This window comes from Anas acuta, chromosome 14 (assembly GCF_963932015.1).
Source record: "Anas acuta chromosome 14, bAnaAcu1.1, whole genome shotgun sequence".
In the NCBI taxonomy this organism is placed as follows: Eukaryota; Metazoa; Chordata; class Aves; order Anseriformes; family Anatidae; genus Anas; species Anas acuta.
This window is the reverse complement of record NC_088992.1, coordinates 5190006-5211355: the sequence shown is the minus strand read 5'-3', so window position 1 is coordinate 5211355 and position 21350 is coordinate 5190006. Positions and strand designations below refer to the sequence as shown.

Genomic DNA, 21350 nt, shown 5'->3' with positions numbered 1-21350 from the left:
TTGCTTTGCTTGATGTGAGTGAAGTGTCCACTGTCAGTTCGCCTGTCCTACCCCAATAGAGTCTACCAACTGCTAAACTCATAAGGCTGATCATAAAGGTTTTCATGGACAATGCACGTGGTAATTATCCAGTTTTAAAGGAGGAAGACTTGAGACTTAACAGCATTTAGAGATATTGCTATCGCTCAGTACTCCTTGCAGGCCCTCATGTGACTATTTCCAATGAAATCAGCGATTTTATGGCAACAATAATTCATACAATTCAGAGAAAAAAGGGAAAAAAATATAGCTGCTTGTGTAAACAGCACAATAACCTTTGTACAGCAGTACAAAGCATATACCCCTTTTGGATGGAGTTCACTATCAATAGCTCACTGCAGACTTAAAGCACTCTTATCTGATTCCTGTGCAAGCAACAGAAAGCTTCCTCTCTGCAGAAAGGAGGATGACTCTTTATATTTGGAGTGTTTGACCCAAGGAGCTCTTGCTCTTCTCTTAATCACTAAATAACAACATTTATAAGAGTGAAGTAGCTAAGTAGTAAGTAGCATCTGGGATTACTATTCAGTAACATTTTATGAATCAGCAGTCTACAGCCATTACATCTCAGGAGTGATATCATTAAATAAAGCATGGATACCAAGAAAAAGTAGTAATACCTTTCAGACCCAAAGTCTGTAACTGGAACAGTTTTCCCAGCTCAAAAGGTAAAACTCGTAACAGGTTGTTATTTAAATGTAGTTCCCTGTAGACAGAGTAAGAATCATATAGGGCTGAAAACAGACCAAAGTTTGTCTTCAGCAACCTATAGTACAGGAGATTTAACTAAAAGAAACAACATACTAGCAAACCACAATACTCAAAAAAAAAAAAAACTTGAAGACTAAACAGCAATAGTTAGGGAAATCCTGCTGTACTCACACACACACAGACAGAATATGTATTACATTGAAGTAAAGAGGAAAGCAGCTGTTTGGCAAGTTCATCTTAAAAAGTCAGGAGTTTTGTAAACATTAACAATTATGAAAGCATTTAATAACTACAAGTGATCAAGTAGTAACAGCTCTGACAAACCACACCATAAAACAGTTCATCTATGATTAAAAGCCAAATAAAGGAAAATTAAAACCCAGAAAACAAATAAGCAAAAAATAAATGAAGTACCATGACAGCACTACTAGAGCTATGACATTATCATGTTAGTACACAGTTAAAATTCTTTTTGGTTAAGGTCTCTCATGAATACTGGTTTGCACTTTACATGGAGTAGGGAAAAGCGGAGTGCATGCCTCAGGTAATTTAATTCTTTCCGCTAAGCTTCTTTCCTTTGACACATAAGGAAAGGTAAGTGCATACTGATCTACTGTGTATGAGTTTCCAGACACAAAGAAAGAGTTTATCTGTCTTTGGCCAACAAATAGTAATTTCCTGTTGTTTCCATAACTTCAGCATTAGGATGAAATACGTGCTTTTTACCTTCCAAAAATGCAAAATAAATACAGGAACAGGTCTGGATTCTGATATCCCAACCAACTGGGCAGAGAGAATGGACTTGTGAGCAAGCTTTTCAATTTCTTAAAAGCATTCCAAGCTGTGAAGACTTTCCTTAAAATTTTCAATATAAAGTTGCTACTTCAAAAGGGTTTCCACCTTGGTGTCTAGAGACTCGAAAATTATTCAGGGAGGGAACGACACCAAACCTGGATGCCAAGAATTATGTTACTGCCTTTAGATTTCTACAAGACAGCACTCAAAGCAAAGAGAAACATTTTTTCTCCTAGCCTTGTATTTCAAAAGTAAATTCTACACAGTTCTTCCCTAACAGTGATTTCCAAAAAAATTCTCAGTTTAACTGCATATTTAGAAACCTTGGTAAAAATGAAGTCGCTTGTTTCACAGACACGCTGGTGTGTGGAATGGCAAAAGATAAGGGAGGGGACTTTCTTTTTGATTGACTGGGTTATCTAGAGATGTTAAATCATTACTCATCTGATTGCCACACTATATAATACAACTGGTCACCTGTTTTGTAGTTACTTTTTTGTTTGTTTGCTTTGAATATAAAATCTCACAGATGAAAGCACGTATTTTAGACAGAAACTCAGAAGCCCACCGTGTCATTATACACTTTCTAAGTATGAACAATAAACATGGCAGGTAAATAAGGAGACAATATATTATTTAAAACAAAATATTCCCAACAGTCCTCAGCACTTCCATGGACATTTGAGACTTAAATGGATATCATTTTTTAGAGATAATATTCAATAAGACATTAAATGGCTACTAATTTATTCTTTAGGAAGATACCTTGTCCATTAAGAGATTTTCAAAGCACTGCCGAAGTCTAAAAAAGTTAGATTATGTATGAAGCGTAAAAAACACAGCTAAATTCCTTTAGTGAAAAAATAGTGGGATGGAAGAATGGCATAAAAGTAAGTATCATTACATTTTCTCTCTTGGATGAAAGGATTATTTTCTCTAATAAGCTTTGCCTCCTGGAACCCCTCCTTTACACAGCAAAGATGATAACAGCAAATTCCACTAGTTCTTTCAAGCATATCAAGAGAATCTGTTTTAGATCTGAGCTTTTCAAGGTAATACGTTAGAATGTTTTTTTTTTTTCCTCCTCTTTCCCCAAAGATCAGCAATCTTACTGCTCTCTCTGACACCTCTTTCTTGAGTACCTGCAGCAAAAACAGAGATGCAATGAGTCTTGGGTGAGCTTTGCCATACAGACCAAAAACAGAGCTCCAGATGTGAGAGTTTGAAGACCTGTTATCAATTCTAATGCGTGAGAGCACAAATTATTTCTGTGGCTCAGGGTATTAGCAATGCCCAGTGTTGAATTACCGTTAGTTTGAACAACTTCCCAGAACTTATGGGAAGCGTCAGCAGTAAGAGCTAGCCTGAAACATAAAACTACAGCACAACTGAGACCTGCAGAGCGCTATCACACAGGATGCACTTACGGATTTTTCTTCACTTTCACCACAGTGAAAAGAAATCATGGATCAGCTGCAATTACTGAGGACAGAGAGAGTGCAGTGGATTAATGCACTAGCTTTTCACATCTAGAGATCTGGATTCAATTTCTATGTTTATATCACAAACAGAAAACTGGATTGATCCTAGGCCTTGGCTACACATTTCACATTCACAAGATTTAGCATTCTCTACTTGGAAGAGGTTTAGGACTTGGAAGAGAGCTGAAACTTCATGAAGTTAGAATAAATTGGGAAAAACATTGTGAAGATAGCATAGTATCTTTTGACTCTGCTGATGACTCTATGGTGCTATTCTAACTTAATGTCATGAATATTAATTTTACAGCAACATTTCAGAAAGAAAGAAAAAGATTGATGAAAATAAAATAATGCTGATGAAATGAAGAGATTAATTTGAAAATATTCCAGTACATTTAGAATTACTAGCTCATGTTATCGGAAGAATGGATAAAGGAGAGAAGAAAATTACTAATAACTGCTTTTAATTGAAGCAGTAATGCAAAACATTAAAAATAAAATACAAAAGAACAAGCTATTTCACATCTGATAACAACTACACAACACACTACAAAAGAGAGCTGCCAATTATATTCTAAAAAGTACGGTTCCTTTACTCAACCACCAAGACTGAGACTTAAAGTACTTTGGAATTTGAGCTTTTAGTACCAATTTAATTGGCTTGTTTAATCCTCTCCAACAGAGTAGACTTCTCTAAAGTAGAATAAAATGCAGTGACATGTTTATGTACAAACTTGCTTTGCTTCCAGTTTTATTAAAGCTGTCCTGGCAGTCCATTTCTCTATTTTCTTCTTTACTTCCAATAACATTTGCATTACTTGTAGACTCAGTGTTTTCTGGTTTTGAGAAAGTTGGCCATAAACATCTTCAAAATTAAAAGTAGTTACGTCAATTACTTGTAACCATCTAATAAAACTAAAGATAAGGCTCTTCTTTTGGGTCAAGGGCAAAAGAGTGTTGCCTGTAAATATTTACCTTTATATGTCATTTACATATTTACATAACAATGTATTATAAAGTGAAATGCTGCAGCCTTAAGTATAATGTAAATATTCATCACTATTTATGTTTGAGGTATCATTCCATGCAAACTTTGTGCATTTTCACATTGTAAAATTGAGTGGAAAAAGTTGCATATAGTACTTTTTTTCCCCCTCTTCGATTTGCATAGGAATGCAGCTACTTGAGAGTAAATGTAGGAAGGAGATGATGTTAGAAATACTGCAGTAGTTATAAAACCAAGAGAATAAGAACTATTATTATTAGAAATAATTACTAAAGATGAATAAATATGAAGAATAGTAGTTAGCATGACTGTGAATGTTTAATCGGACCTTCTTCCTAATTTCCTATGAGACAAAGGCAATTGTTTGTGCATCAGCATTTCTTAGAGAAGAATTCCACATAAAGATTTGTAAGAGTTTGAAAAGAGATGCATAAGAAAGGAAACCTTACTTGGAAAGATATAAAATGGTTGACTGTTATCAAACTGAGCGCTTCCGGAGCTCATAACAAACTGTTATACATTGGAACAGAATATCACAGAAAATCCAGCACTGCTATAAACTGCAAAGACTATAGCAAGTATTCAGGGGGACAGGTAAAGAGTCAGGAAGGGGATATTTATTTATCCTTTCTGTTGACTAGAACATCAATATTATGCCAAAACCCAAGCTGTTTCTATAAGTTAACAGAAGTTAAAATTGTTCAACTGCTAAAACTTACGTACCTGAGTGACACCATGTTTCCGAGCTCTGCTGGTAAACTGCGGATTTTGTTAGAGGACAGGTCCAGATACACCAGATTGTGAAGCTTGGCAATGTCTGAAGGAATACGGGATAAGGAATTGTCACTGAGATGCAAAGCTGTCAAATGGGTCAGTGTCCACAACGATGAACTTAAGCTTCTCACTTTCCCTGTGGAAGGAAGGTGAAGGAAAAAAAATAAAAATGCATTAATCGTTGATTATATAAATCCAAAGAAATTCTGCACTGTACATGAGAATTTAAACTGTTGCCAGGGACACTTAGATTGTTTTTCTCCCAATCCATACTTGAATTTTGAGCATCTGTCTTTCTCAAGTCCCATACAAAACAGACATTTACTAACTGACCATGTATTCAATAATTAATAGATGTTTAAGAAATATTTGTCTTACAGGTTATATTTGGGGTGAAAGATTCTTCAGTTTGCCCCTTATTTCTGTGTAACATCTTTCAAACCCAAAGTCTTTATTCTGTGGCATTAATCCAGCCAAGAACAGACAGAAGTACTATATTTGGGGTGACTAAAATGCTTCGTTAAGAACATGGATTTCCATCTGGTATTCAACCAAAAGCTGCATAAATTATTGCCAGAGATTTAAAAAAAAGGTATAATTTTCGTATAACTGAATGGTGGAAACATGGATTTGTGTTATAGAATCAAGATTCTTACACTGCTGCATGTGAGCAATGTGAGATATAATCAGAAGAAGGTCTCAAAATATTTTCTCTCTCCAAGACTTTTTTTTTTTTGGAAGAGCTCTTTTCATTTACAAGTCATCTAACTGTGCCAATGGCATTAGAAGAAGGGTACCAACGTCAATTTCTCCAAGGTGAAAAAAGTTTTGAAAGCCTTTTAAAAGACTACCATTTAACTAGGTTTCTGCATCTGCAACCTTCAGGTAAGAAATGCACATGTAAAGGCATGTAGCACTTGAATCAAGACACAGATTCAGTGATCTGGACAGAAAGAATGACTCTTCTCAGTTCGAACTACTTGTATTCTACAAATTTCTGTATTAGACAGTCAGTCATTTAGAAATGCCACGTCAGTTTTTGCAGTCTCATGAAGAAATTCCATATTTAATCAAAATTTCAGCCTAAATTTGCATCACTAGAAAATCTGCTGGATGTGATAACCTACAACACTGCTGTGCAACGTGTGAAGACCTTTAATGAGTCAAAAGGTGAAGCCTCAGTTTTTTATTCCTTCTTCCAGTGGAAGCTGGGTATCAGTTTACCACAGGTGAATGTACCACACTGAGCATACAACTTCTCTCCTATCATTCTTTCACATTCCCTAGATTTCTTGTTCAAGCCTGTACTACGACACAGGCTATTCATAAATAGCAATGAGATTGTAACTCAGAATCATTCCTCAGTTTCTTACCACTTATTTCCAACTCCGCCCAGTGTGATTTCTTTCCGTTGGCTGCTTCCTCTGAGGACATAATTGTGTACATCCTCCGTGGATCAGGTGGATCGTACTTTTCCTTGGGCATTCCTGTCAAGATAAAGAGACGAAGAATTAATTATGATGTTTTACATGGTGAATTATTTGAAAGGTAGTTTCCATTTCTCAGTTAAATATCTTTTCAGACGTTCACTCCAAACACGTCGCAAAACTTAAAGACAACTTGTGACTATTTATAAACTTTACTGAATGGGAAAGCCTGCTATAAAAATAGATGAGCTCAGATTCCCCATGGTCCCAATGACAATCCCCCTCTACCCTCTGACAATAATTTAACAAAATCTGTAAACCAATATAAAGATTCCATCCTGACACCTTTCATGAGTATTATGTATTTCACTGTATCCTTCTAAAAACAACCCAACGCATTGCAGTCTCCTTTGCCACCAAATTCTTCCTTGTATAAACTGTGAAGAAAACAGTTGTCTCTAACCTTGTTTATCTACCAGTTCCAAGCTTATTGCAATTCTCAACTCATCGCACAATTCAGAGCATCCAAGAAAAGAACATTTCAAAAGGATTCTCAGTTCTTCAAGTCTGCTAAGCAACAGCCTTTTAATCCAAACCTTATCCTACTCCTTTGAATCTGAAAATATTGCATCTAAGGTAAAGATTCCTGCCAGTTTCTTCAGTTAGGCATTTAATGATTACGCTTATCTCCAGCACAAGAAGGATGTGGACTTCAGAGAGTCCAGAGGAGGCCATAAGGATGATCAGAGGCTGGAGCACCTCTCCTAAGAAGAAAGGCCAGGAGACCTGGGGATGTTCAGCCTGGAAAAGGGAAGGCTCGAGGGACACCTTATTGCCTTTATTGTAGCCTTTTGCATTTCAGTACTTAAAAGGGCTTATAAAAAAGATAGCGAGAGTGGTGAGGCACCGAACAACTGTGGATGCCCCATCCTTGGAAGCACCCAAGGCCAGGCTGGATGGGGTTTGGGCAACCTGGGCTGATGGGAGGTGTCCCTGCCCCTGGCAGGGGCTTTAAGGTCCCTACCAACCCAAGCTGTTCTAAGATATCGTGATTTTTCTCATTCTCTTCCAGATCACTCCTGATATTTTTACCAGAAACATTTCTGATTTTTTTTTTTCATATCCAATTGCAGACCATGAAAAAGAAGGAGCAAAAATTCCTCTACAAAAAGCCTCCCTCTGGCATTCCTGTACATCAACATACTTGTACTACCCCACTGCAGAGAGAAGGGAGGAAAATAAGGCATTCCTGTCTTGATACTAAAAGCCTGTTCTATAACCCTCTCTTTTGTATTTTAGGATTAAGAATCACATTTGGGTTTTAGTCAGTTAAAAAGGGAAAACAGCTTAAATATATTTTGATTTAAGTAACTACTGTATTAACGTACACATTAGTTACACATTTTAAGGTTACAGAAGGCTTCCAATATAAATAGCTTTTATCACAGATTAGAAAAGTACTTTTGCATAGCTCTATGTAGATGTAAGAGCTTTTATGGCAAAGAGTTCACCAGCTTAAAGTGATGCATCCAAACGTACAGAAAAGCACAAGTACTGAGCTGTAAAGTTATTTATATGCAATAAAGAAGTTAAACAATACTGACTCAAACAGTATTTACAAGCAAGTTACAAGAACCATTACACAATTGTTAAGCAAAACGTATCAATATTATAATATTATCCCCAAAACAGTAAACAGAAAAACCTCCATTGGTTGAAGTCCTAAGAACACCTACCTACCAAATTTTTCAAGGCTTTCTATTAAGTCAATTTTTTTCCTATCACTGGACTAATTGACTACATCAGAAAGTGTTGTACTTATCTGGAGCATAAACCAGTAAGAACCTTTACAAGATTAGGTTATCAACCAGACTTGTTTCTTATGGATTGAATTTACAGGGAATGGTTTATTCTTTATGTTAAAAACAAACAAAAATAATAATTAATTACGTGTCTTAATTAAAAGTTTTTAGACCCCCCAATGCTTACTTTAATACAACAGCTCTTCTACTAATTCACACTCTTTCTTTCCCCTTTCCCACTCCCAGTCAACTCCCAGTAAACCTTGGGCAGGTTTACTATGCCCAAGGAAATTCCTCTTTAAGAAATGAATGGTGGGCAAAAACGATGAGATTATAAATAGCAGCTGGGGTGAGTTCCTTAAAGGATGCCAATACCTGAGTACCCAGAATGCTAACGTTGTGAAGTGCAATAATTTCTTCTTCCAAGCCAATTAAAGGAGGTAAAAGTTGATTGAAAGCCACAAGGAAGGTAAAATCAGAACTTCTCCCTGCAGTAACTAATCAGTGCAATAACATGTGGCAAAGTACTATATACAGCTTCTCTTCTGAAATTCCTACAAATTAGTAAGTTTTTCACAAACGCTATCACCCTGTAAGAGCACTGCTTTTTCAGGAAAGATTTACCTTCTTTGGTCATTTGATATTTTCTCTTCCTGTGGTTCCCCAACTTAATAACCGTGTTCCAATTTTTCAAAACTGAAGCAGGTAATACTAGAGAGAAATCTCATTCAGCACAGCAATACGGATCCTCCCTAGAGCACGGTCAATCACATGCACTAATTAACAGACTTGCTGGTACCAGCAGTACATGGCTCCTTCCCACTAAAAGAGGATGACACACTTTTCCAAGGGGTTTTGTTAACGCGCACTAAAACAGCTGAAGAGTTGTAAGGATTGAGGGTTTTAATGCAAGATCCTGGTGCCCCCGTGCTCCCAGCCCACCCCTGTCACTGCTCTACCCCTCGTTAGCACTCCTGCTCTTGACAGTTTTCCCTTTCTCACTGCAATTCAAAGCGGGCAATTCTGCGTTGCTGAGGATTGCCAAGAGCAGAAAAAGCAGCAAATGCACACGAGGCCTCCTTGCTAAAGGAGTGCTCCCGGCTGTGAGGCAGGGCAGCTTCGCGGGCAGGCATCCAGCTGCTGATCGGCACCGCTGATCCCAGCCACACCAGAACGCCAGGGGAATCATCCTGCCACATTTTAGAGCATCTTTATTCATCGCAGAGTTCGAGATCTCTCAGGCCCTGACACCAAGGCTAAATGTGGGTCATGTTTCACAGGTCATCATAAAATATGAACGTGATACCTTGAACTAAATGTCAAAACTTGGAGTATGCATGGAGCATGGAGTAGTTGAAGGAAATCACTCTGTTTTACAAATCACTTTTTTCTTTCTCCAGCTCCCCTATTCAAAATTTAGGACCTGCTGAGGTACTCTGGTTCGCTGTCGAGGTAGATATTAGATGAAGTGATGCAGTTTTGTCAGACTAAACCAATTTTAAGAAGCACAACATGGTACTGAGCAACCTTAAAGCTTTTGGTAACTGCAGCTTTAATAACATAACTAACGTGATAATTCACATCTCATTTTCAAAACAGCTTTCACCATCTGCAATTTTCAGTTGCACCAAGACAGCCTTGGGGAAGCACCACTGGATATCCCCCTGTTGTTACATGCAGTAAGGGAGAAAAGGTTTATAAACAAATTATGACACAGATGCCCAGCACACATTCCAGGCTACAAAAATTGAGTGAAGAGGACACTGAAGTACGTTTAAGTGCAAATAAAATTGTTTACTATCTTGTACTAGGTTATCACAATTGCATTTAAGAGCTGTAAACACAGAAGAGCTTTAGAGTTTACGAGGAGGACAGCTGCCCATTCCTACCCCAGGTCACTCAATCCTAATGTGGAATTAACACTCCTTACCCAAAGAAGCTGAGCTGAAACAGGTTGGTGGTGTCAACAGCACAAAAGATCTAGCACAAGAAATTAGATCTGGAGTCTTTGATGCAGACACAATTTTAAGCCTTTATTTGCAGGGATGGTACCCAAAGACAGGAGAATGGGGAAATGGCAAACCGAGACAGACCAGGCTGTTCGTGGAGAGGTGCAAGAGTGGTGAGGGTCAGAAAGGGAGAAAAAAAATACTGAAGATTGCAAAGTCAAGGGAGGGCAAACTGTCAGAAGAGCTAACAGAAGTGGCTGATATGACAAAAGGAGGCTGGAGCACTGGCTTTGGCTTCGCTCAGGAACAGATCACGAGAGACAAAGCTAAATTTCCCCCAAGATTGAGTTGCACCTGCACCAATTGCTGCCTGTCTCTCCAGATTAAAGTAATGAGTGCAGTCAGGTGATTAACAGCCAAGCTAGGTGCTGGTTTAGAAAACTGTCCTGGAAAAGAGAAGGTGTGATTACCAGCAACTATGTGAGTGGGTGTGCTGCTCTATTAAGCAGGTGCTGCTCTGCTGCTGAAGAGGAATTATTATCAAAGCACTGGTGCAATTAAGAGTGCAGTCTCAGGAAAAGTTAGTGGCCTAGAAAAGGAGGATTTGGAGGAGGTGCCTGAAGGCCAAGTCATTTTAGCTCCTCTGCTATCTGAAGAAGAATGCAAAAAGAGTGATGCTTGAGAAGGTCTGTGTAATGGTAAGTCCTTCTGTTATAGCAACATGAAAGGTAAAAGCTAGAATACGAGGTAGTTAATGATCCAAACAACTCTGTAAAGTGCCAATAAATAATGTCTCTAAAATAAAGATGATAGCCTAGGAGAACTGTCTTGAGTGGTAGCGTAGAGAAGATTTTGTTTTATTCCCATTCTTTTCTTCTGATGGTTTTATGAAGTTGGAAGACTGTGGTAAGATACATTTAATCAAAATAGGTAGGTGAGCAGTATTCCGAGAGTAAGCAGAAAGCTTTTTTTCCCCTTAAAACAACAACAAAAACCTACAGCATTTCTTCATATCCTGAAATGATTTCTCTGAGACCACAGATGAATTAACTCTATTTCAAAACTAAATGCATTAGACCACTCCTGTAGCTCAAGTTTACTATTGAGCCTCCATAATATTGATGTCACTATAAATAGAGGTATTATGTTATCTACAGAAAACTTCCTATAAATATGAGCTTATTCCATGCCACGTTTTAAACTAGGCAAAAAAAAACTCTTCTGAAAATCATGAAACGCTGAAAACAGCGTAAGTTAATGTTCGGATATGAGCTTAACTTCATCTGATCCAATCAGTTATTCTGAAAGAACTATTTTGATATTTATGAAGTGAATATGAAGTTGATATTTATCTATTTTTTGCCCCACACCCCTCAACTCTAATACTGGATGATCATATCTGAACACTCTTTTGAAGCCTTGTGCCTCTGACCTTTAAGCTCTTTCATGTAATCCAAAGCATCATTTGAGAATGGACTTCAAGGGCTTTCCCCACAAATATATCTGATTCTAAAACTGAATAGTACATCTTGATTTCAAAGTTAATTTGGGATCTTCTTTGCTTCCCCAGCCACTTGCCTTGTGGTTTCACACCATGCTAAGCAGAACTAAGCTGGTCCTGCTGCAGTTCCTTCCTCCCCAGGACTTTGCATTTCCACTTCACACTTGCATCAGAAAATAAGGTTAAGAGACTTAAACTTGCCAAAACCAAAGGTGGGAGGAAAAAGCAGGAATGTGTTTAAGGGTGCCCAGCTTTCTGTATTATAGTAGTAAAGTAACCTCAGTGTGGACTCACAACAGAGCTGTTCATTTGACTGAAACAAAACAACAACATAATTGGTTTTGGCCACACCTACCTGAAAGCTGTTCTTGCAAAGCAGGAAGCAAAATCTTACTTCCAACTACCATCATCCATTCATTAGTTAAATAGTAACACTGAACAAAGTCTAAAATCCTAAGTGAAGTCAAAGTACAATGATTCTTAGATAACAAAACTGTAGTAGTTCTAGAAATGTATAGGCTAATAAAAATGTTAACCTGCATTTGAAGGGTTAATCTGCAGTTCAGCTTTATTCAGAACAAAAATCATTGCTTTAAATGCCAAATAATGACCCTTTTTAAAAGGAATGCAGAACAGAAATGCATCTAAAAGATACCTATAACACCTTGGAAAGAAGTCCGTAAGCTAATTTCACAGTGTTGTATTTGTGTTTATGATAAAATTGAAGATTTGCTAAATAACCTGTTCTTTCAAGTGTGCTTATTTTGCTTGTTCCCACTCAAAGTTACACTACCTGTTCTTTAAACAAGTATTTTCTCAAGATGAATTAAGCTTATTACTTTCATGTTCCCTTCACTGTTGACATTTTATTTAGCAAGTTATGAATTTCTATGGGAATTTAATTACATTTCAGCTTGAAGCAGAGGCAACAACACTATGTAAATGGACACTGCCCCTGGCTGGGATGACAAGGTGCAACATCTGTCTCCTCACTGAAAAACAACAGAAACTTGAATAGGTTTATGGTAAAGGTCAGGCCCTACAGAATTTCACACTTTTGAAGGGATGAGTTGGGTCAATGACTGGATTTACACTCAGGACAACAAATTAGTTAATGATGTTAATCCTGAAAAATAAGGGAAAAAAGGATTCATAGGCAAGACAGGATAGTGGAGCAAGGAAGCAAACAAACATCCAATATATCCTGGCTGAACCTCAGGTGTCACGTGAAATAAACTCAGTGTAATTCAGCTAAAGTTATTTGGGACACCACCATGGCCACCTGTCTGCCTGCACAGCCCCATAAAACTTGAAGAACTGCATGTTGTCTTCAGTGTACCTGATACAGTTCCAACAAAGTCTTTGAAATTTTGTGTGTCTTATTTTATCTGTTTTATTCAACATGTATTAAACTTTTTTAAAACAAGTTTGATTTATTTAAAAATATTAACATATGCTATGACCCCGGTCTTCTCAACCAGTAGCAGGTATAAGCAATAATACTGAAGGCTTGCATCTTACTCTGAAATACTGCTTCTGGTAATATTTGGCTACAATACCTAATTTTGCAAATAAACTAAAGTTCATAAATGCAGGGGTAAGTCAACACCTTTTTTTAAAAAAAAAAAAAAACTCATGAGAATTAAAGCTTCTTCAAAGGAGCGGTAATCCATACTGAAGTAGATCAGAACTAACACTATAAATATTTTGATGCTGAATAAACAGAATTTTAAGGACTGGCCTATCTATTGAAATGCAACCTTATATTTAACACTGCACTAGAGAACATGATTGCTCTATTGAAACATACAAAGAAAAGTGCTAGAAGAAAACAGGGATCCCTATCACCAGTATGCTACTCCTAGGTAAATATCATTGGTTGTGTAAACACCTATTTATTTGCTGAGTAGTGTAAACACTCTTGGTGTTAATAGAAAAAAGTCTATTCATTTTTTTTAATAATAGTATATAGCACTGAAAACATAAAACTAGGGGAAAAAAAAAAAAGGAAAATTAGCTCAAGGGTAAGACCAGAGGTTTTTCAGAATATGTATTGTGAGTTCAGAATTTACCTCCCTTGCATGCACATTGCAGCTGCTTGCACAGGCAGGAGTGGAGTACCACAGGGGAGCAGCACAAGTGTGATTTCTTAATACACCCCTATGAGATCTGGGGAAAACATCCAGATTCCTTTAACCTGAGGTACAGCTTAATGTTGGAATCATCTAAACTTAAAAGAAACACTCAAACAGTCCGTCTACCCAACACAAAGTCAATTGCTCCATTCCAAGTGCTCTTCCACTTGGTATGACTGCATACATGTCAGGGGCTGTTAGCGCAGTAAGACTTAATGGCTTCATCAGGGAAGCAATGCTGCTTCATCATATTTTAAGGACTTCTAAAAGTAGAGTTTTACCTGATTGCCAATACAGAACCACAAGTTACCCTTCCTCTTTTGCAGCCGTAGATAATGCAGTGGTATGTGAGCGTGCATTTCAACCGTATAATAATATAAGATACTCACTAAGTCAATATACACTAGCTCATGTGAATATATCTGAAATATGGTTAATTGGATCAAGTTTAGTTTTGCATAAATAGGTGGTACTACAGAAAACTTGTAAGCTGACAAAGTTTTTATAGATTTTTGTGGAAGTATATTAAGAGTTAAAAGTTCTGCAAAGCCCTTAATCTAACTGAAGCTGACTAAAATGAGACACAACCCTCCTGCAACCTTTAAAAAAAAAAAAAGAGGAGGAGGGGTGGAAAAAAGGCAAAGTATCCCAGTTCATATCAACCAAGCCATAAAGTCAAAGGATATGTTTGCTGTTTTCAAATTAGGAAGGCCTGATCAGACTGTGTAGAGCTACAGAGCACCTATCTGGATCAGGCTTTAAGTTTCATCAAGTCTAAAAATCAGCCAATTCACATTTTTAGAATGAGCACGTTATTAAATTTTAACCTTCAGGTATTTCGAGTGTAATAAAGGTTTCTTTGTCCTTCTTAACTGTGTGTTTATGGAAATGCAAGCTGCCCAGTTACAAGGTGCTTGCCAGGGGTAGGGAGGTTGCCATTTTCCAGCCCTCTCCTCCCCAGCCCTGCCTCCCCTCCACTCTACTCCCATCGTGATTTCCCATCAGCTGAGCAACCTGCAGCCCAGTATTTTACTGGAGTACGTGCATCCCCCTGAACCTTGGAAGGAGTGAGAAATTTATTTACTATCTTTGCTAGTGCAAAGCAGCGATTTTCACTTCCATGTTCGGTTGCTATATAGATCAGTTTGGGCTCAAAAGAGAACTCTAACATGGTCAGAGCACAAAAGGGATGTTTCAGCACAAAGGTCCTTGACTGCTCCATCTTTTAGACAGATCTACACAATAACACTTAATCTGAATCATGATAATTCAAATTCCCACCCCTTACCCTGCGCAACATCTAAGGATTAGAAATACCATTTCTAAATGTTCTCTGTGTAACACAGAGTCCAGATGATTAGAATAGTTCTTAATTATCAGCGATTATACATAATTATGCCTATAGTAAAAGGCTGCTGTATACAAAACAAGCATTACTGCAAAACCAAATTGCAAAGCAAAGACTGACCTTTAACTGGTATCCCTAGAAACACTTTGGCTAGCTAATGAGTACTACACCACACTCAATCCTGTATTTTCTATTTTAATGTATTCTGAAATGCCAATACACTAAAAGACCAGTCAGTTTCACTAATTGCTTTAAGAATTTTCTTTCATTACATTACTCTATACTGTACAAATAAGATGGAACCTAACAGATCAACTCCAAATGGAAAAATTCCATCTTAAAACATTCAGCCTCAAGTTTTAAAAATGTAAACAGATTCGAAGACCCAGGCTCAAAAGCTTTGCCTACAAACACCTTCAGAAAGATAGTAAGAATGGTCTTGTAGCCAAAAATATTAATAAACACCAATTCTTATTCCATGTTTTGTGTCCAGACAATCATATTTGACAACTTAGTTATGATTTTCATCATGGAAAACTATTTTGTTTGAAGTACTGCATAATTCCTTATCTTTTCCAACTGAAACCATTCTATACGCTGGCCTATACACCATAAGGATCCTTACCACACTTCCCTTTTTTCCACCTGCAGAATAATTTCCACGTTTCCGTTGCTTAGCGGGTAAAAACATGAGGTCACCATCCATAACAGTACTCTGTTATCTTTGCCTTGCACTAGAATTTAACGCTAAGAGACAACCTAATTATTTTATTTGGCCATAGCTCGTTTTCAGTGTTCCTGCTATAGATCTGAATGACTATGACAAAATATTTCAGTCTCTAGTTCCAAAGTACTTTGCCTTCCTAAAAATACTTAATAGATATTTAAACACACTTGTAAATATTAGTTGCTAAACTCACTGAAGTTCAGCACGTTGCAGAATTCATTTATGCACGCTCTACCCACCTGACAGAAGCAACCAGACCACTCAGAGATCCTTTACTTCAAATGAGACCAACAAGCCCAAAATGTTGTTTCACAACCACTCTCCTGGACATTAAAGACCACTCAAGATTCCTCTGCTGACCCCATGTCCTGCTTCATCACCCCGCTCAGTTGTGTTGGAGCAGCTGTTAGACAATGCTGTAAGCCAGCAGTGATACCCAGCTAGGAAAGCGGGTTTTGGTGGTGGCCGTTTCAAAAATTAATGCTTTAGTCACGTCACTGGTTGGTTTTCAGCACTCTTCCAAAGATAGTTGCGCTATCTTTGGTTGTACTGACAGCTTATGTGAGGTAATGAACAACCCGTGTAGTAGTTCCCAGCTCTGCCACTGGAAAGAAAAGTCTTCACATGCTGCTGTTCTTACTTCCTACATGAATCGTGATCATACCAGAAGACACCATGGGGTTACCAAATCTATTGCTCCCTACACAGGAAACACCTGTGCCAGCACAGGCAGCTATTGTAAAAGCAGTTCTCACATCTCCAGGATTAGATCTTTCATGATGTTCCTCAGCAAAGATTACTTTCTAGTTTTAATTATTTTCCAGAGATGGCTTCTTCCTAAAAACTCTCGTCCCTGAAAGTACTCCTCTATTTACAGACAGACTGCGAATAAGGCAGCGCGGAAATTCCTGTTTGAGTCCACAGGACCTTTGCTTTGTCAGGCAACCCTCTTCTGTCGGGTGGACAACTGTTAAAACTTGAAAACAAGAATGAACAAGAATTCCTGGTGAAAGCTTGACGTAAAACATCTCGATGCTTTTTATTATTCAGCCATTTATGATGCAGGCTCATTGTTCTGACAGGAGATACAGATCAGACTGCATACATGCAAATCTTGCTTTGCTTTATTTTAGTTTTGAGTCTTCCTGTCTTTGCAGGTGGTGTTTCAGTGAGTTCCAAAAAGCATGTGAAAGGATCTGTCTGTGAAGTGCAGCCAGGTTTTTTTTTTTTCTGATCTCTGACCTGGAAACTGATCTAAACAGAAACTTTTGTGGGGCTCCATTTAAGCCAGATCAACTTGCAGGATCCATGCTTCACTCATTAATACACTCCAAAACATCCCGAGTAGTAAAGCTACACGGATCATCTGAAATACAAAGTACCCTAAGTCATGGTACCCTTCGTGGTCTCTAACCATGCCAAGGGGCTGTACCCTAACACCGTGATCTATCAGTTTTATTGTTTTAGTGTGTTCTACAAAGCCCCAGCCATCAAACTGGCACTGAGCTCCCCCCTTTCCTCAACAGGGCTGCAAAGAGCTACAGGAGGCTTTGGAGGTACTGCTATGAGAAAATGGTACAAAGCCTTTAGGACAGCCTTCAGTAAGAAGCTGCTCAATTTGCTTATCAGGAACATATAAGACATAAGAAAATCATCAAAGTATCAGGCTTCGATCACAGTATCTAAATGGCAGCCTCCACAAAATGCCTAACATGTTTACCAGTTTAAAAAAAACACACACACACAAAAAACCTTCTTCCTTCAGAGCTCCATTACAGTACAAACCGGAATACTAACAGCAAGTATTCTATTTCTCAAGTAAACAACTATGTATACATTTTCTGCTCCTAGCCCCTCCTTGATCCCTTTGCTAAAAAAAGCCCTCTGAGGCATTAAAAAAAGGATTCATGTTGCAGTCCTACAAAAGAGAAAATGGAGTTGTTGCCAACTTTTTTTTTTTTTTTTAAATAAATAAGCACCATCTTGGAAGCGTAATTAGTAGCTCAAAAGGATATGTTAAGCATTTAAACTGCTTTTTCTATGGAGCCTGCCTAAGCATTTGTACTCTTTTAAGACTTCACCTGCAGAAATCACTCAATTAGAAATTGTGAGTGCAAGTCCCCAAGCCCATGCCAAGCTTCCTTGTTGAGTGGACTTCTACAACCTAATCTCAATGCTGGAACGATTCATGTGACTTAATACAATGCTAATAATCTGGCAAGATATTGTACAATAAACACACCTCCAAGTGTGAAGCACCAACGCTGAAGGGGAATACAAAGCAGATGAAACCCTGCGGTGACTCAGTCTGAGCACTTTATGTATAAAGCCTTCAAAATTACACCATGAAGAAGTCTAAATTTAAACTGGGTAGAAAATAGTGTAAGCTCTTAGTACATTAAAAAAAAAATAACCTTGATACATTGTATGCAATAGGGCAAAGGCCAACCTCTGTATTATGCAACTAGGACTGAAATCTAGAGGTAGGGTCTGTTGCGATTATTGTCATGGGGTTTTAAGGCAAATTGCTCATCATATGTTGTTATTACCTTTGACTACTACGTATTTCATCTAAGAAAAAAAATAAAACCTGTATGTGACATTTATGTTCGTTCAATTATGAAAGCATTTTCATTCATAAAGGTACAGTCTGCACATAAATCTTCGCTGGACATGGCCCCAGTTAGGCCAGGGATGTAACGTTACAGGCTGCACTCATGCAGCCAAAATTACATGGCAAAACAACGGGATAATTTTAGACCTCAGTAGTCTGATAGCAAACAGAACCAGGAGGCCTGCAGCCTCTGCAGCAGGGGCTGCACAACTGGAATGAGGGATTCACCACCCAGCCTCCTAGGCATGGTGGCAGTGTAAACAATAACACACACTGCACTACAAGCAAAAATACTTCACTTTTTGGTGATTGTTTAGCAAGACCATTTTTATTTACACTGCCATGTTTTTAAAAATAGTTATTTTTTGTTGGTCAGTTGGGAAAGTGTTTTCAGCCTGCTCAATCTTGGCAGAATTGTACCCCATTTTAAAGAATGTTTTCCATTATGCATATTGCACTTGCATAGAAAATAAGTCTTCCTAATATCTAGTACTGACTGATCTTAATGATTTTTACCTTGATGGGTACCATGCTCTTTCAATTTGTGGCCCTTTGTGACATGTTTTCAAGTCTTCATATATAAAACATCAGAAGTATTTACCTGCCCATGCAGTATTACAGTTTCATCTATCTTTATATTTCAGATCTTCCTCTAAAATTCAAGCAAAGTAAACAGCCTGAACATATCAAGACTGTATTCAGAGTTCAACTTCAAAATGCAAACAGAAAAAGGGTGCATGGTAGTATCCTTTTTATAAATGGATTGATCCAAGCGATTCAGGTGAAAAGCGAATAAAGAGTTAATCCAAATGCGAAGGGCTCCATTTCAGTAATAGCATGAATAAAACCCCCACAGAAGGCTTCATTGCTAGCAGCAAACTCCACAGAGTCCAGATGAACCAGCAGGAAGAACAGAGGGTGGATAATCCTGTAAAATTACCCCAGTGGAAATGTTGATAAATTCCCAATTACGAGACCTGCTCTAGAATGAAAGAAAAATGCAAGATACAACACAATTACCAGTCAACACTTGCACATCTTCGCATTTAAGCCAGACAAATACCACAGGTATTTCTAAATCCCTTGAATTTTGAATTAGTTACCCACTGTGGTGAAATCTAGATTAAGAAAATAAGCCCCAGAAATAAAACAAAAAAAAAATGGAGATCTGCAACTCTGCTTATAAAGCAAACACCTGCCTGTGGAGTTATATTTTCACTAGTAGTTTTCTATGTGTTTACAGAGACAGATATCTGTAACAAAAAAAAAAAAAAAAAAAAAGAAGAGGCAACAACACCAAAACCCAACCCCGTTTTACTGTATTTGTTCTGGCTGTATTTTCGTATGACTAAATGCAAATAAAGCTGCATGTGAATTTTTACCATTCATGGAAAAACTACCGATAAGAACGCGTTCGCGATATACGTGCAGATCAAGATGGAGAGGCGGATGTACAGATACGCACTTTTTCTAGAGCTTTTATCTGATCCCAGGCTTAAAGTTCGCCACGAATTGTGACCCAGAAGCCGTGCGGTGCAGGACCCAGCCCCACTGACCCACTTCTGCGCTTCGTGGGGCGCCCACCTCGGGAATTCAGCCCCTGCAGACCCTCCCTAAACCCCCCCCCCCCGACTCAGCGAACGAATAATCGCCTGCAGGGAACTTCTGGAAGCCCACAGCCCCCACCTCGATGCGCACCGAGGCCCCGCGGGAGGCCCTGTCCCAAATCCCCTCTGTTTATCCCCGCATGTGTGCGCCCCCCCCCATCACCCCCCCGCCCCACATGTCAGCGCAAGCCCAGCCTCCCGCTCGCCTGCATTGGCCAACGGGGCTGGCAATCAGGCCCCAAAGCCTTCCCCCCCCCACCCCCCCCGGTTTATTTCCCTTCTCCCCAAGGCGAGCAGGGCCGCTCCGGCCTCCCGGTGGCCGCCAGGCCTCAGCGCCCCCCCCCCATCCCCTTCCCCTCCGCCCGCCTCGCCCGGCTGGGAAACGGGGGGGGGGGGGGGGGTTGGGGGGGGGCTCCGGGCAACCATCAGGCGGGTGTCATTCCCCCTCCGCCTTTGTTTAATTATTTTTAAACTCGGTTGCCCGGTTGGGGAGAGAAAGAAAAAAAATAAAAATAATAAAAATGAAGAAAGGAAGAACTTCAGGCTGGCAGATGCCACGATCCTGATTTCTCCGAATTGCCTCCCCGATGCAAATAACGCCGCCCGGCCCCTGCCCCACGGCCCCTGCGGCCGCGGAGCCCCCCTCGGGGGGCGGCGGCGTTGTCGTTGCCGTCGTCGTCCCCCTTCTCTTCCTCCTTTCCCTTCCTCCTCCTCCTCCATCACCATCATCATCATCATCACCTCCGCCACGGCCGCCGCGGGCTGCCCCCCCCCACCCCCCCCGCGTTGGGGCAACCCCTCCCCGCTCCGTGCCACCCCCAACAACCCCCCCAAACTCTAAGGGACCCCCTAATTCCCTAATTCTCGCCATAACAACGCCGCTCCCCTCCCCCATCACCCACCCCCCCACTAATTAATTAACCCCCGCTCCCCACCCCCTCCCACCCCCCGTCCCCCTTGAGCGCGAGCCCCCCCTCCAGGCGAGGCGCCGCGGCCGCAGCTCGCCCCGGCCGCCCCCTTCCCTACCTGTGGCTGCAGCATCCCCGTCCCCCCGCCGCCCTCGCTCCGCCGCCTGCCTGGCTCTTTGTTTCCTGCCGCGGGCCGGACGGGAGAGCGGCTCCCCCCCGCCTCCTCCTCACACTCATTGAAAGCAAACAAGCATCATGGCGGCGGTGGCGGCGGCGGCGGCTGCGGGCGGGCCGGCCCTCCTCCTCCTCCTCCTCCTCCTCCCTCCTCTCCTTCTCCTCCTCCTCCTCCTCCTCCTCCTCCCTCCTCTCCTCCTCCTCCTCCTCCTCCTGCTCCTGCTGCCGCCCCGCCTGCCGAGGCCGCCCCCACTCCGCGGCTGCGCAGCCTCCAGCCGCTGAGGGGACCGGGGGGGATTTGGGGTGGGGGCGCAAGGGGGGTCCGGAGAGGGCTGGGGGGTGGGGGGGGAGG

General features: G+C 40.1%; 1 protein-coding gene across 4 annotated transcripts in view; it reads right to left on the bottom strand.

Annotated features, from left to right (window-relative positions):
• CNOT6 (CCR4-NOT transcription complex subunit 6) overlaps window positions 1-21098 on the bottom strand; it is a 32125-nt gene extending 11027 nt beyond the window's left edge. For 2 of the 4 annotated variants that reach the window (XM_068697756.1, XM_068697759.1), the window contains exons 1-4: window positions 20943-21098; window positions 6180-6293; window positions 4756-4942; window positions 660-745 (exon numbers count right to left, since the gene is read on the bottom strand). In XM_068697756.1, the coding sequence (XP_068553857.1) occupies window positions 660-745; window positions 4756-4942; window positions 6180-6291 (385 nt within the window). In that variant the 5' untranslated portion in view covers window positions 6292-6293; window positions 20943-21098. Of the gene's footprint in view, window positions 1-659; window positions 746-4755; window positions 4943-6179; window positions 6294-8222; window positions 8327-18910; window positions 19292-20942 lie in introns of those variants that run through there. The other 2 variants (XM_068697757.1, XM_068697758.1) reach the window with 2 other exon arrangements.
• Window positions 21099-21350: the final 252 nt, after the last annotated feature.